Source organism: Peromyscus maniculatus, chromosome X, assembly GCF_049852395.1.
Source record: "Peromyscus maniculatus bairdii isolate BWxNUB_F1_BW_parent chromosome X, HU_Pman_BW_mat_3.1, whole genome shotgun sequence".
NCBI lineage: Eukaryota > Metazoa > Chordata > Mammalia > Rodentia > Cricetidae > Peromyscus > Peromyscus maniculatus.
This window is the reverse complement of record NC_134875.1, coordinates 141,436,741-141,451,261: the sequence shown is the minus strand read 5'-3', so window position 1 is coordinate 141,451,261 and position 14,521 is coordinate 141,436,741. Positions and strand designations below refer to the sequence as shown.

Sequence of the window (14,521 nt, the reverse complement as noted above, 5' to 3'; positions counted from 1 at the left end):
ATGGTTTCTCTTGTCATTATCAAAGCACACATATGTCCTGGTCTTCTGTTGTTACACGTTTACATACCTTGCCAATGTTCCATGTTTTGATTTGCTGCAGTTCCAAGAGGAGTTGCTCATCATTACAAACTTTGAGTTTGTCTATTAAGGCTCTGCAGTCTGCAGGCTAAGAAAAACAAACAAATATTCACAAAAGGTGTTTTTGAATGAGGGAGAAACAAAGAATGAAAAAGTAATCCTTTAAGCCCACAAAGCAATTCAACTTTTCCTTATATAAAAACTAGATCTCCAAGATCACATGGGATTACAATAGAAACCTCAAGAGGAAATACTTTCATTCCCAACAATCCACTATGCACTTGTTTAAACCTGTATATGCAGACAAAGTACTTAGAAGTACATAGACAACATTAATAAAGGAAATAAGCAAGGCAGCACTAAAAGCAGAATTAAATCATCTAGGACATACTCTAAAAGGTAAACTAGAACATCTGGTATTGTTACAATGAGTCGGATTTAAAAAAGAGAGAGAAAGAAAGCCTGTATAAATTAAAGGAAAAGCATAGCATTGGTTTATTTTTCTACATAATATTAATCCTTGAATTAGAAAAGAACAAAGAGCTTCTGAACTTTGCAAACTAAGACTCAATTCTTAAGTGTTCGAATTTCCATACATTCCTGAACTCTTATACTAATTATCAAGACAATTTAAAAAGTATCAAGGAGTGGATTTAGAATTTATAGTAAAGGTTCTGAAATGTAAAGGAAAAATGGGATAGGGACTGAGACTGGGAAGCATTCTATTAATGAACAACAGTTGGGAAAGACTGTAATATTGTTTTTTTTTTATTTAACTCTGTAAATGGTGTCATGGAAATAGAGCTACCTTTGGAACAAAACAAATACACGGTCTGTTTTTGGTTTTCTGATTACTAACTAGTCAGATTATGAGTGAGTCCTACTACTTACTATCCATTTACTTACCAGAAAAACACAAGCGACCTAATAACCTAGCTTGGAGAGGCAGTCCATGTACCTGCCACTTAATTGAGTGCACACAAAAGGAGATTAAATACTGAGACAGCATGCTTTTTTTTAAAAACAAAGAATACTGGATTCAGAATTAAAGTCAGTCTCTTTGAATCAGAGTATCCTCATCCAAGAGATGAACAAATCACCTAGACATCCAATAATGCTTTGTTAATAACTAAAACTGTAGGAAACCCTGAAGATTCCCATTGAGTATAATGTTATTTAAAAATATAGACAGTTTTCTTTAATCCAAACTCCCAACCTTGCTAGGATCTACCTCAAATTTTTGTGATAATGAAATGTATACAAAACTCTTAACACCAAATCTTTCCACAAACCAGGCTTGACCCCCTTCCCCCCAGCCTTTTTATTAGTACAGGTTTTAAGAGAAACAACAGAAAACATGATGATTTGAGTCACCTGTCCACAAAGTTCGTCTGACCCTTTCCTTCTCTATTTACTTGGATCTAGTATCAAACACATCTATTTAAATTTCTAATGGCATACAGATAGGCAAATCCACTGTTATGATTCAGTGGGTTAGGTAATACCCATTTTGTGGTTAACACTTAGGTCCTGTAATAACTTGGTATGTCCACATTACATGGTATTTAATCTCTCACAAACCTGGTACCCAAGCCAGAAGCTGCTTGAATGCAATATAGTTATTGGAAAAGATACTATGGCCTTTACTAAACTAAGATCTATCTTGCCTGTGACTGACTTGGGGCTTGCCAAAGACACTACTTGGCATCATGCCAAACACTTTTTAAGTGAGTGAGGCACCTGGGTCTACTGGGACAAGCCATACATGCACAAGGGTAGCTCGCCTGACCTTTTGCCATCTTTCCTTGACCTCAACCTCACTAGCACTACATTGTTGCCTACTGAATACTTTGGAGGCTACCAAGGAGTAGACTGAAATAGTATACTTAAATGTTAGTTCCCAAACAAAGTTATCATGTTTCTCTTTCTTTGTGGTATATGTAACAAAATAAAGCAACTGTCTCTTGTTTTCTCTTTCTCTCCCCACCCCCATGATGTGTTTTTTTTTTTTTGAGACAGGGTGTCCTATGTAGACCAAGTTGGTCTTGAACTCAAGAGAACCACCTGCCTCTGCATCCCAAGTGTTGGGTTTTAAAATCTTGCACCAGATATAGATCTGGCCCTTGTCTCATTTTCAAAGAAACTTTTCAACTACCCTTAGACTTGTGATTGAGAAATTTCTTTTTAAAAATTATCATCGGGGTGGGACGGTGGTGGTGCACGCCTTTATTCTCAGCACTTGGGAGCAGAGGCAGGCGGATCTCTACGAGTTCCAGGCCAGCCTGGGCTAGAGTAAGTTCCAGGAAAGGCGCAAAGCTACACAGAGAAATCCTGTCTTGAAACCGCCGCCCCCCACCCCCAAAAAATCGTCATCATTGTTCTTGTTCAATGAGAGAGGGGGAAGTAAAGAGGAGGGAGGGAGGGAGGGAGGGAGGGAGGGAGGGACAATGCAGAATTGGTTCTCTCCACCTTATGTGACTCTAGGGGCTGAACTCAGCTCAATGAGCTTAAACACCAAAAGCTTTTACCTGATGAACCATCTCATGGACCCCAAGAAACATAGATGTGATAGTCCCACCTCAACCCCACTTTTCACAGGGTTCATCTCTGACACACATTTAAATCACCTAAGGTGCTTGTGTTTTCTGGTCATAAAATTTACTTAGCCTTAATATAGCATCATTCCTTCTTTTCTATGCTACATATATGCAAACCAAGTGTGACTGTACCCACTCATAGGAAAAGGCAAGCCATCTGTCAGTTCAAAGCTGCACACTAGCTACAAGAGCTTACATCAATTTGTTCCCACTGATATCAAACCTAGGGGGAAAATCCTTTGCAATGTTGTCAATATACTAAATGATCAAGGTTTTTTTTGTTTGTTTTTGTTTTGTTTTGTATTGTATTTTGAAACAGGGTTTCCCTGTGTAGCTTTGGAGCCTGTCCTAGAACTCACTCTGTAGCCCAGGCTGGCCTCGAACTCACAGAGATCCACCTGCCTCTACCTCCCGAGTGCTGGGATTAAAGGCGTGCGCTACCACTGCCCGGCAAGTTTTTTTTTTTTTTTTTTTAAAAATCTTAAAAATACAACCTAGTACTGACACCAGTTTAAGAAACTGGATAATCATCTACACTGCTTGAGTACACCAAGCAACTCAAGCCTTAAAACACATCTAGTCAGTGACTTTATATTCTAAGTAATCTGATAGAAGCTAGGAAATTCCTTTAAGTGACTATAAAAACCTTATAATTCACTTAGCATAAAAAATAAAATTTGCATTTCTCTGATCACCTGTAAGATCGATTCTTTCTAGTTTACTGGCTTTGTTCCTTCTCTGAAAGGTTTAATGCCCATTTTGTCATTGGGATATTCATTTCTTCTATTGACTTAGCATAAAACATATTAACTATTTTGGGTTACAAATATTTTCTCCAGCTTTTCATATCCCATGACTCCCCCACACAACTGAGCTTAATTGGGGTATAAAGTGGCATATAAAAACAGCACATAATTAACATAATTTAGTGAGTTTAGATGGATGCATACTCTCATATTACCTTCACCATATTCCAGGTGAAAAACATACTACCCAAGTTTCCTTGTGGCCCTCTGTGTATGTGTTAAGAACACTTAACATGAAGTTTATCTTCAACAAAATTAAGTACATATAATTTACCCTTAACTCTAAGTTCTGAAACTTACTCTTTTTCTTTTTAAGTAGGGTATCACTATGTAGCTCAGGCTGTCCCTGAACTTGTGGTTCTCTTATAGACATGAGCCACCACACCCAGCTTTTACTCATTTGTATAATTAAATAATACAAAGCCATAGAACAATTCCCCCATTCCCTCCCCTGATAACCACCATTCATTCTGTTTCCTACTTACATACCTTTGACTAGTTTATATGCCCCATACTAGAGGAACCATACAGTATTTGTTCCTCTGTGATTAACTTATTTCACTTTCATTCTTCTGGGGATTAATTAAAAATATAAAAGAAACTTCTTCAACTTTATAGTGAAAAAAAAACCCAAATAACCCAATTTTAAAGTGGGCAAAGGAATTTGAAGACTTCTCCAAAGACATATAAATGGCCAAATGGCACATACAAAGGTACTCAACATCACTAATAATCAGGGAAATGCAAATCAAAATCATAATGAGATATTACCTCATACCTGTTAGAATGGCTATTGTCATGTGTCCTTTTATTTTGGATATGGTATTTTACATTTCCATTTTGGTTTTTTGTCCTTTGCTTTAATGCTTGGAAGGGCAATCCCCACCTAAGACAAGGTAAACATTCACCTGTATGTTCTACTTCTCCTATAATTTCTTTCAAAAATATCTGATTTTGACGACTTATCTACAATTTACTTCAGTAAACAGTCCCCCGTACCATCCCACCCAAATAAAAAATAATTGTCTTGGCACATTTTATTGACTAATACTGTTCTTTCCCACAATACATAATCACTCTATTAAGTTCTTGTGTACTCTAGATTGTCCTGATTTTCCATTCTTGTATCAGTAGATTCTTACACTAATGGAACTGTCTAATTTTTCAAATATTTAACTCCTTAAAACTTTTTGTTCACTTTCAAATGATATTATAGTAGTCATCAAAATTTATAGATGCCAGAACACATCAGAAACAAAATTAAATGAAAACATCTGTACATTAAGAAAATTAGTATGTTCAATATACAACTTTTAGTAAAATCCACAGTAGTAGTCCAATGTCAAAATACAAAAGATAAAAGACTAATAAAAAGTCAACAAACTTGCCATTTTTGTTTTCTAAACCAAAGAAAAACCCCTGAGTTCTAATAGCTATAGTAAAATCCGATTCTACATCTGCTTTGTCCATTGTCATACTATCTTTCAATGCTTATACTGTGGCCTGAGAATCCATTTTAGGGACCCACATCTACAAAGTACTTTCACTATTCCTTTTCCACAAAGCTACTAACTTTTAATCAAAAGAATTTCAAAAGGCAAGGTAGTACACTTTTGTAGTGTTCAGGATGGAACCCAAGGCCTCATGCATGCCAGGCAAGCACTCTACCACAAAGCTGTTTCTTCTAGCCTCATAAGTTGCTGTAGTAACACTTTCTAAAAGCTGGGCATATTTTCTGGAAGATCAGAATGGCTGAATTGGTCACAATGATTTTTTTTTCCTGAAATGAAGAAAACAGGAAAAGCAAACTTGGATACTCACAGCCTCAGTAGGTGTCTTTTTCAGTTTAGTTCTGTCTACTTTCATGTTTTCAATTTTCTGCTTTAAGATCTGAAAAGAAAAACCCCAAAGCTGTGAGAACATAAAGTTGAAGATCTAGAGTTCTATATTATTACACATACAAAATATTGGACAAAGAGTATGCAAGATACCTGGTATAAAAGCACTGGAGTTATGTTATGCTAATTCACAGGTATGGCTATGAGATAGAGAGGGTAAAGAATATCTTTAGATACAACTGGCACACAATCCCTCTTACATAACCAACTTAAGCCAAAACAAAATTCTTTTTTCTTTCCTTTTATAAGGATTTCAAATCCTTTATTGGCTGTTAAGTATGCAATGTTTTTTTCATACCTCAGGATGGAAAAACTCACCAGAAGTCTCTAGTTCTAGAAAAAAAGGAATTCTACTTCTGGGAATTCCGCCAAAGTTTTAAGGATGCACAAAAACATTTAACTACAAATCTATACTGCATGAGTATGTATGATAGTGAAAAATCATAAAGTACCAAAAGCTCAAAATAGGGCTGTTTTAAATTTTAAAATCTATATTTTATGTATGTTTTGTTGAAATGTATGTATACACCCCATGCAGACCTGGGGCCCAAGGAGACCAGAAGAAGTCATCAGATCCCCTGGAGCTAGAGTTAAGGATGGTTGTGAACACCATGTGGGTGCTGGGAGCCAGTGATCTTAACTGTTATCTCTCCAGCTCCAGAATTGGTTTTTAAATGGGCTACATAGCCGCTAAAAATATTGCAGACAATTGTATAAGAGAAGCTCATGATTAAGTAGAAACGTTGTAACATGGAACTTAAATCTACTAAGTCAGGCACGGGGGTTCACACCTATCATCAGGCTGAAGCAGAAAGATCAATGGGAATTCAAGGCTATGATGGGCAATAATTGCATTATTGGAGATGGCAGTTATTTGTAGGAAAGCAATTGAACTGCTTCTGCTACACAGGAAGTAGCCATCAGCCCCAACATTATACAACTCAAAAAACTGATGCAGAGCGCTAGCTCAAAAACAAACAACCAAATATAAATCTATATCTAAAGGAAATAAATACTATAGAAAGGAAATGTATCAAAATGTTAATTCATAATGCCTCCATCAAACTGCCTGCAATCTGTAGGACTTTTTCCCCCCCTCAGTCAATGCAGTAGGAGCAAGCCAGTAGTAAACAGTGTTCCTCCATGGCCTCTGGTTCAGTTTAAGACTCCAGGTTCCTATTTGAGTTCCTGCCCTGACTTCTTTTAACAATTGACTGTATGGTGTGGAAGTGTAAGCCAAAATATACCCTTTCTTGCCCCCTACCCTATGTTAATTCATGTCCAACCACAAGAATTTTATGTCTGGTGATTTTAGCAATGTGCTTTTTAGCAGTGAGATAAATTGTATCTTAAGAACAAACGCAATTTTTTAAAATTAGGAAATAACATGTAAGAAACCTACAAGAAACATCAGGACTGTAACAATCACTTTAGTAAGACCACGTAACTTGGGAAGTCCAAAAGTAGGTAACAGCCTGATCAGACCCATGTAATCCCTGTGATCTTTACTAACAGACAAGTCTTTAAAGATACACTGACCTAGGTATATTAAGAAATCAACATTTCTCCTATTATAAAGGAGGACATGTGCACAGTAGTAGAGGCTCTTTAGAAAGATCTGGTCCTAAAAATATAGGGGAAACAAGAATGAATACATATATATTTTAGGTAGCTTCTGGCCTATTTGCCTGTTTTGCTTACATCTAGTCAATCAATGGGTATTCAGGAAGAGTTGGAATATGTGTGTGTGTATATTCAGAATGTTCCAAAGCATTTTATTTTGTTCTAATAATAGGCATATGATATTTAAGTATTTATGAGGTAGTGCCACTTTTGACACACACATCATTTCAAATATTTATCACCAAAACATTTTGGCTCAGACCATATTTGAATACTGAAAAATATTCCTCTATAATTAATACTTAGGATATGTAATTACAAATTCCCTTTAAAAATTACCTCAGCAGCCGGGCGGTGGTGGCGCATGCCTTTAATCCCAGCACTCGGGAGGCAGAGGCGGGTGGATCTCTGTGAGTTCGAGGCCAGCCTGGTCTACAAAGCAAGTTCCAGGAAAAAGGCAAAGCTACACAGAGGAAACCCTGTCTCGAAAAACCAAAATTACCTCAGCATCTAATACAAATGAACAAGATGACTCCTACCAACAACTTTAAAATACCTAAAATGAGGCCAACTGGATCCTGACAACAATCTTATCCACAGAGTAGAAACTATAAACTGAGCAATTTGTACATTTAACTCCCAGGCTTGTTTTGTTTGTTCTTATGAAAGATTTTACAGCTAAAACCAGATTGCATTATTGGAGATGGCAGTTATTTGTAGGAAAGCAATTAAACTGCTTCTGCTACACAGGAAGTAGCCATCAGCCCCAACATTATAAACTCAAAAAACTGATGCATGCTTTCCTTTTAGAATGAGGAACAAGACCAAAGTGTTCTCATCACTTTTATTCAAAGACAATGTTGGAAGTTCTGGCCCTTAATAATATAGCACACAAAAAAGAAAACAACAGGCATACAGATCAGAAAAGAGTACAATTCTCCCTATTTCTAGATAAAGCACTATCTATATTTTAAAAACTCCACCATCTATAAAGCACCTCCCAGAGGGGCTGGGCAGACAATTTAGTGATAAAAGCACTATATAAGCATGAGGACTGAAGTTCCCCAGAACCCATGTGAAAGTCAAGCATAGCTGTGCCAGTCTGTAACTACAATGATGGGGGCAAGCCAGCCAGTCTAGCATCAGTGGAAAACCTCAGGTTTAGTGAGAGATTCAGTCTTAAAAAATATAGTGGAGAACAATAGAGGAAGGCCCCCAAAGCTGAACTCTGCTTCCACATATACAGGAACTGGCAAGCACACCTGTGTGCATGCACACTCACACCTCCTTAATATTTAACAGGGTAGAGCTGTCAAATCTCCTAAATTGGCATATAAGTTTAACATTATTCCTATTCAAATCCCAAGACTTGAGAGTAAACCTGAACTATTCCAAAGCGTATATGGAAAAGCAAAGGAATGACAATAGCATAAACAATTTTGAAAAATAATAACAAGGATAAAGGGTAAATCACTATTTTTTGACAGTTTACACATTTACATAAAAAATTTAGTTCTTTTCAAGCCCTAGCCCACACCAATCTGCTCTCTCCCATTCCTGCTGGAATCCTTCTTCTCAGGAAGACCGCTGTCTCCTTTCATTACTTCCTTTTGTATGCACCCCACTGAGTTGAAATTCATATTTTTTTTTTTTTGCCAGAGCATTGTTGGGAAGTTATTTGCTCAAGCAAGAGCAACAGCAGCTTCCTGAGTGCTGGCTTAAAGGCATTCACCACGGTGCTCAGCATATCAGTAACTAATTTTTTTTGTTTTGTGAAACAGTTTCTTCACATAGCCCTAGCTGTCCTGGAACTCTCCTAGGTAGACCAGGCTGGCCTTGAACTCATGAGATCTACCTGAATCAGCATCCTGAGTGCTGGGACTAAAGGCATGCACCACCACTCCCAGATACTTACTATTTTTTATATTAAAATTTAAATTGACAGATACAAACATTGTATTTATGGTGAATAACATTTTTTAATTATGCAAAATTTGTAGAGTTGCTAAAAGAGTTAACATTATGTACTGCCTCACATTTGTGTGAGTGAGTGAGTGAGTGAGTGAGTGAGTGAGTGAGTGAGTGAGTGAGTGTAGAAAACACCTGAAATCTACTCTGAAGAATTTTCATATATACATTAACTATTGTCATCATGTTGTATAATAGTCCTGGAATTCATTCCTCATAAATTGAAATCTTGTATTCTTTGACCAGCATTTTCTCAACCCCTGGTATTTCTGCTGTTCTACATTCTCCATTTCTGTCATCCTACATAGCATTAAGATACAAGTGCACACACACACTCCCTCTTGATAGCTATGACTGGGAGCCCTCAGGGAAAAGCATGAGCCAGGCTTAGGAAGAATCACAAATTCAGGCCTCTGGCTCCAGGAGGACCAGAAAACACTGTATAACCAGGTCTCCAGCCCCAGTGGCCCTAAGGATCCCTGAGAGACTAAGGTTTTTTACTCCAGTGGTCTCAAAGAGCAGTATGGGTCTAGGGTTTTGATTTCTGAGGTTCCCATTGGTCACTCCTATCATCAAGAGGTTACTTCAGGCCTGTGGTTCTAACTACAGCCCTCAGACAGTACACAACCTTTAGTGGGTCTCTAATATTTGGTATCTGGCCAACCAACAGAATTCACAGAATTCACAGAATTCACAGAATTCAAGGAGTGACTTGACTCCATCTAGTCACCTTGAGGCTCTGTCTGCAGCCCCACCTTTGGTCCTAGTGACACACAACCAAGACAGATCACCTCAGTGACTCCATTTGACAACACCAGTCTCCATAGCGTAACTTCAAGCAGACATACCTCTAGGACAAATCACAGAAAACAATATCCAAAGATACTCAGAAGGACAGTCAAAACTGCCAACTCAAACTGCAAAACCAAGAATGATACAACCAACCAACTCCCCTATAAGGGAATTCAAAATCTGCAGAGGTTCGGAAAGCTCTGAGATAACACTTCAACCTCACTTTAAAAACAAAAAATCAAATAAAAAAAAAACAATAATCATTTAAGTTTTAAACAGATACACAAGTTAAAATTTTTCTAAAGCCTTAACAAGACAGTCTCTAAAGGGAATGAAACAGTAGAAATTGGAGGAAAGTCCAATATATATACAGAGGGAAAACTTAGCAAGGAGAATAACAAAATAAAAATATCTAAAATGAAGAAGATGGTCAATCAAATAAAACTCACAATAGATACCTTCATTAACAGATAAGATCATGAAGAAGAATGAATTTCAGGAGTGGAAGGCAAAGTGGGAACAATAATACAAACATATATAAGGAAAAAAAATTAAGGAGCCTGAATGATAAGCCCAAAAGGTCTGGGATACAATCAAGAGGCCAAATATGAGAATTTATGGTATAGAAGGAAGGAACAGAGATAAAATCAAATGGAACAGAGACTATGTATTGGCATTATAATAGTAAACTTTCAAATTTAAGACATAAAACATAAAGAACTCCACATAGACATTACCAGAGAAGAAAAAGTCCATGACACATTATAGTCATGATGTCAAAAATACAAAATAAAGAAACAATACTACAAGTCACATGAGAAAAACATCAACTTACAAAGGCAGAAATATCAGAAATATTGAAGCACGGAGTGAAGTATTTCAAGCTCTGAAGATAAATAACTGTGAACCAAAAAATGTTATATCCACCAATATTATCTCTCAAAATGGATGAAAAAAAATTAGGATAGTTAAGAGAAACACAAATCATGCCAATTAATAATCAAGCTAGTACTGCAGAAAATTCTTAATTGAATACTATGGGGGGGGGACGACACACAATAGCCTCCTTTGAGAACACACACACTGTCTTGAAAAACGAGAGAGAGAGAGAGAGAGAGAGAGAGAGAGAGAGAGAGAGAGAGAGAGAGAGAGAGAGAGAGAGAACGAGAACACACACAAAAAAGTGTACAATCTATGAAAGAAACAGATGAACTAAGTAGACTTTGGAAAGAAATAATGTGTAATACAGCAAACTAGCAAATTCCCAAAACTTCTATTGGAAAAAAAAAAAAAAGCAATACCAGGGCTGGAGAGATGGCTCAGCAGTCAAGAGCACTGGCTGCTCTTCCAAAGGACCCGGGTTCAATTCCCAGCACCCACATGGCAGCTCACAACTGTCTGTAACTCCAGTTCCAGGGGATCTGACACCTTCACACCAGTGCACATAAAATAAATTGAAATAAATTATTAAAACGAAAACCAATAATCCAGTAAAACAGAACATTACCTAACAAATCTGTAAGAAATAGCAAATCCCTCCCTATAATATAAAGTCTCAACTCATTATTTAAAAGATACACAAATAGATGGGATTAAAACACAATAAGCAATGTTATCTCTAAAAAACACACCTAGGTAGCAAAGATACATATCAAACCATCAAGCAAACGGAAACCATAAACCAGATGTAAAAGTAAACTTCAATCCAAAATTACAGACACTACATATTAATAAAGGGGAAACAATCCATGCCAGGCAGTGATGCACACCTTTAATCCCAACACTCGGGAGGCAGTCAGGCAGAACTCTGTGAGTTCAAGGCCAGCCGGGGCTACAGAGTGAGTTCCAGGAAAGGCCCAAAGCTATACAAGAAACCCTGTCTCGAAAAACTAAAAAAAGAAAAAAGAAAAAAAAAACAGAAAACAATTCATCAAGAAAATACTATTAAGTTTTTTATGCAGCCATGTATTGGAGCCCCCAATTTCATAAAACAGACATCAAAAGGCATAGAGAACCCACACAAGTCCTGGTACAGTAATAGTGAAGGACTTAAAATACACCACTCATTTATACAGATTTTCTGAAATGAAAATAAATGAAGAACTTCAGAGGAGATCACCCTGACTTAACAGACACATATAGAATATTCTGCCTAACAGATAGGAAATATGTTTTTTTCTCAGAAGTACATGGAACCTCCAAAACTGATCATATATCACAGAACAAAATGTCTCAACAAATACAAAATTAATTAAAAAAAGAAATCAAGCTAACATCTTGTGTCTTATCAGACCATAATGGAATAAAAACATAATTCAAGAGAAACTACAAAAAATATTTGGGACTAAATAATACATTTTTGAAGTAACAGTGAATCATCCAAGAAATCGAAAGAAAATTTAAAAAAAACTCTTGAGAAAAATGAAAATGAGAACAACCTATTAGAACCTCCCCTCCGGGACACAGCCAAGGCAATCCCTAAGTTTATAGTGATGAAAGTTTATAGTGCTCACATTAAAAAGTCAGACAATCTCATGAAGCACATCAAGGCCCTCAAACAAACAGTAAGCAGCCAATCCCAAAACCAGTAAATGGTAAGAAATAATAGTGGTTAGGGAAGAAATTAAAGAAACCGAGACGGAAAGACGATACACAAAAATCAATCAAAAAGATTCTTATCTTTCACCTTGTACATTAATCAAGTTAGAAATTAATCAAAGGTGTTGTATGAAAGGAAAAAAGGTTAGCACTCCCCTTGACAAGGATGGAAGAGGCCCTTGGGACTAACAACACACATATTTAAGGCATTGCCACCTACTTTGTGGCATCTAAGCACTGTTTTTCTGGATTAGGCCTTCTGCATAAACGAGAAAGTTGTATAGCTTGATCTTCTTAATGGGTCCGGTGGCAGTAGGATCAGGATCCATCCCTGGTGCATGAGCTGACTTTCTGAATCCCACTACCCATGGTGGGACACCTTGCACAGCCTTGAAGCAAGGGGAGGAGCTTGGGCCTGCCTCAACTGAATGTACAAGGTTCAGATTATAACCAAAGGTATCACCCAAGAAAGGAAAAATTTTAAACTGTACTCTTTTAAATAGGGAAAAAAAACAAGCTAGACTGGAGAAAATATTTGCTAAATAAAGGCATCAAGGTAGCTGGGGCATGGCTTACAGGTAAAGTGCTTGGTTCAATCCCAAGTACCAGAAGATGGAGAAAAGACATATATGAGAACAATTATACAAAATACACAAGAAACAGAAAGTTAACAAAAATAAACAAATGAAACTAAACTCATGAAAAGAGCTACACAGCCAAGAGATTTTAATAATCAGCAATGAGATTTCACTATGCTTCAATTACAATGACCAAACCCAGAACACTGACATCATTAAGTGATGGCAAGGACGTAGAATAAGAACTCCTGCCAAGAGAATGTGGTGCACCCCTTTAATCCCAAGCAGAGGCAGGTGGATCTCTGTGAGTTTGAGGCCAGCCTGGTCTACAGAGTGAGTTCCAGGACTGTTTCACAGAGAAATCCTGCTTCAACGCTCACCCCCACCCCCCCCAAAAAAAAGGAAAATAGATTGCCTAGAAGAAAGCTGTCTTAGTTGAAGGTTTCTATGGCTGTGAATTGACACCCTGACCATGGCAACTCTAACAAAGAAAGCATTTAATTGGAGTGGCTCCCTTACAATTTCAGAGATTTAGTCCATGATAATAATGGACTGGGGAGTATAAACGGGGAGTATAGCAGTGTGTAGGCAGGCCTGGTGCTGGAGGAACAGCTGAGATTACATCTAGAAAGCAACAGGAAGTTGACTGACAGTCACACTGAAGGAAGCTTGAGCAAGAGAGACTTCAAAGCCCACTCTCACATTGACACACTTCCTCCAACAAGGCCACACCTCCTAATAGTGCCACTCCCTTTGGGGGCCATTTTCTTTCAAACCACCACATGGCTAAAACCGCTTTTACAAAACTAAACATACCCATCTGATATGACTTAGCATTTGCATCCCCTGGTATTTGCCCAAAGGAGTTGAAAACTTATGTCAACATAAATACTGGAATAAAACTCTTTACAGCTTTATTTATCAAAACTTGGAAGCCATGTTGATAGGTTGGTGCTCTTGTGGGACTAAGAGCGTGTGTGTGGGGGGTTCTGACTCCTTTGCCTATACTTGGGACCCTCTTCCCACTATGGGAACCCTCATCCAGCCTCGATATGAGGGTTTCTGTCTAGTCTTACATACCATATTTGATTGATATCCCTGAGACACCTGCTTTTTTTTTAAAAGGGAAACAAAGGAGTAGATTTGGGGGAGGAGAGGGCAGCAGGGAGAAACAAGGAGAGGTGGGGGGGACAGTGTTGAGATATAATGTCTGAGAGAATAAAAAAAATAGAGATCAAAAGGAAAAAACTTGGAAGCAAAACTATTCTTTTGGTAAAGAAACTGTGGTGTATCAGACAATGGAATATTTAGTACTAAAAAGAAATGAGCTATTGCCAAGTGGTGGTGACACACACCTTTGATCCTAGCACTCTGTAGATAGAGGCAGGCAGATGGGATCTCTGGATTCAAGGCCAGCCTGTTTTACAGAGTGAGTTCCAAGACTGCCAGGGCTACATGGAGAAACCCTGTCTCCAAAAACAAAAGCAGGCAGGCAGGCAGTAAGGAAGGACTGTGGCTGTGGAGCCCCCATGGGACTGGACTAGGCTCTCTGGATATGGAAGACGGTTATTTGGCTTGAACTG

The 14,521-nt window shown here is 37.7% G+C and overlaps 1 protein-coding gene and 1 non-coding gene across 41 annotated transcripts in view; one reads left to right on the top strand and one right to left on the bottom strand.

The window, feature by feature from the left end:
• Huwe1 (HECT, UBA and WWE domain containing E3 ubiquitin protein ligase 1) overlaps positions 1–14,521 on the bottom strand; it is a 195,775-nt gene that overhangs the window by 109,430 nt on the left and 71,824 nt on the right. For 37 of the 40 annotated variants that reach the window (XM_076562377.1, XM_076562359.1, XM_076562380.1 and 34 more), the window contains 2 exons: positions 5,303–5,371; positions 68–166 (listed from right to left, as the gene is read on the bottom strand). In XM_076562377.1, the coding sequence (XP_076418492.1) occupies positions 68–166; positions 5,303–5,347 (144 nt within the window). In that variant the 5' untranslated portion in view covers positions 5,348–5,371. Of the gene's footprint in view, positions 1–67; positions 167–4,259; positions 4,368–5,302; positions 5,372–11,063; positions 11,191–14,521 lie in introns of all 40 variants that reach the window. The other 3 variants (XM_076562375.1, XM_076562374.1, XM_076562360.1) reach the window with 2 other exon arrangements.
• LOC121825951 (U6atac minor spliceosomal RNA) lies at positions 12,483–12,606 on the top strand. The gene has a single exon (XR_006068312.1). It is a non-coding gene; the product is annotated as a U6atac minor spliceosomal RNA (small nuclear RNA).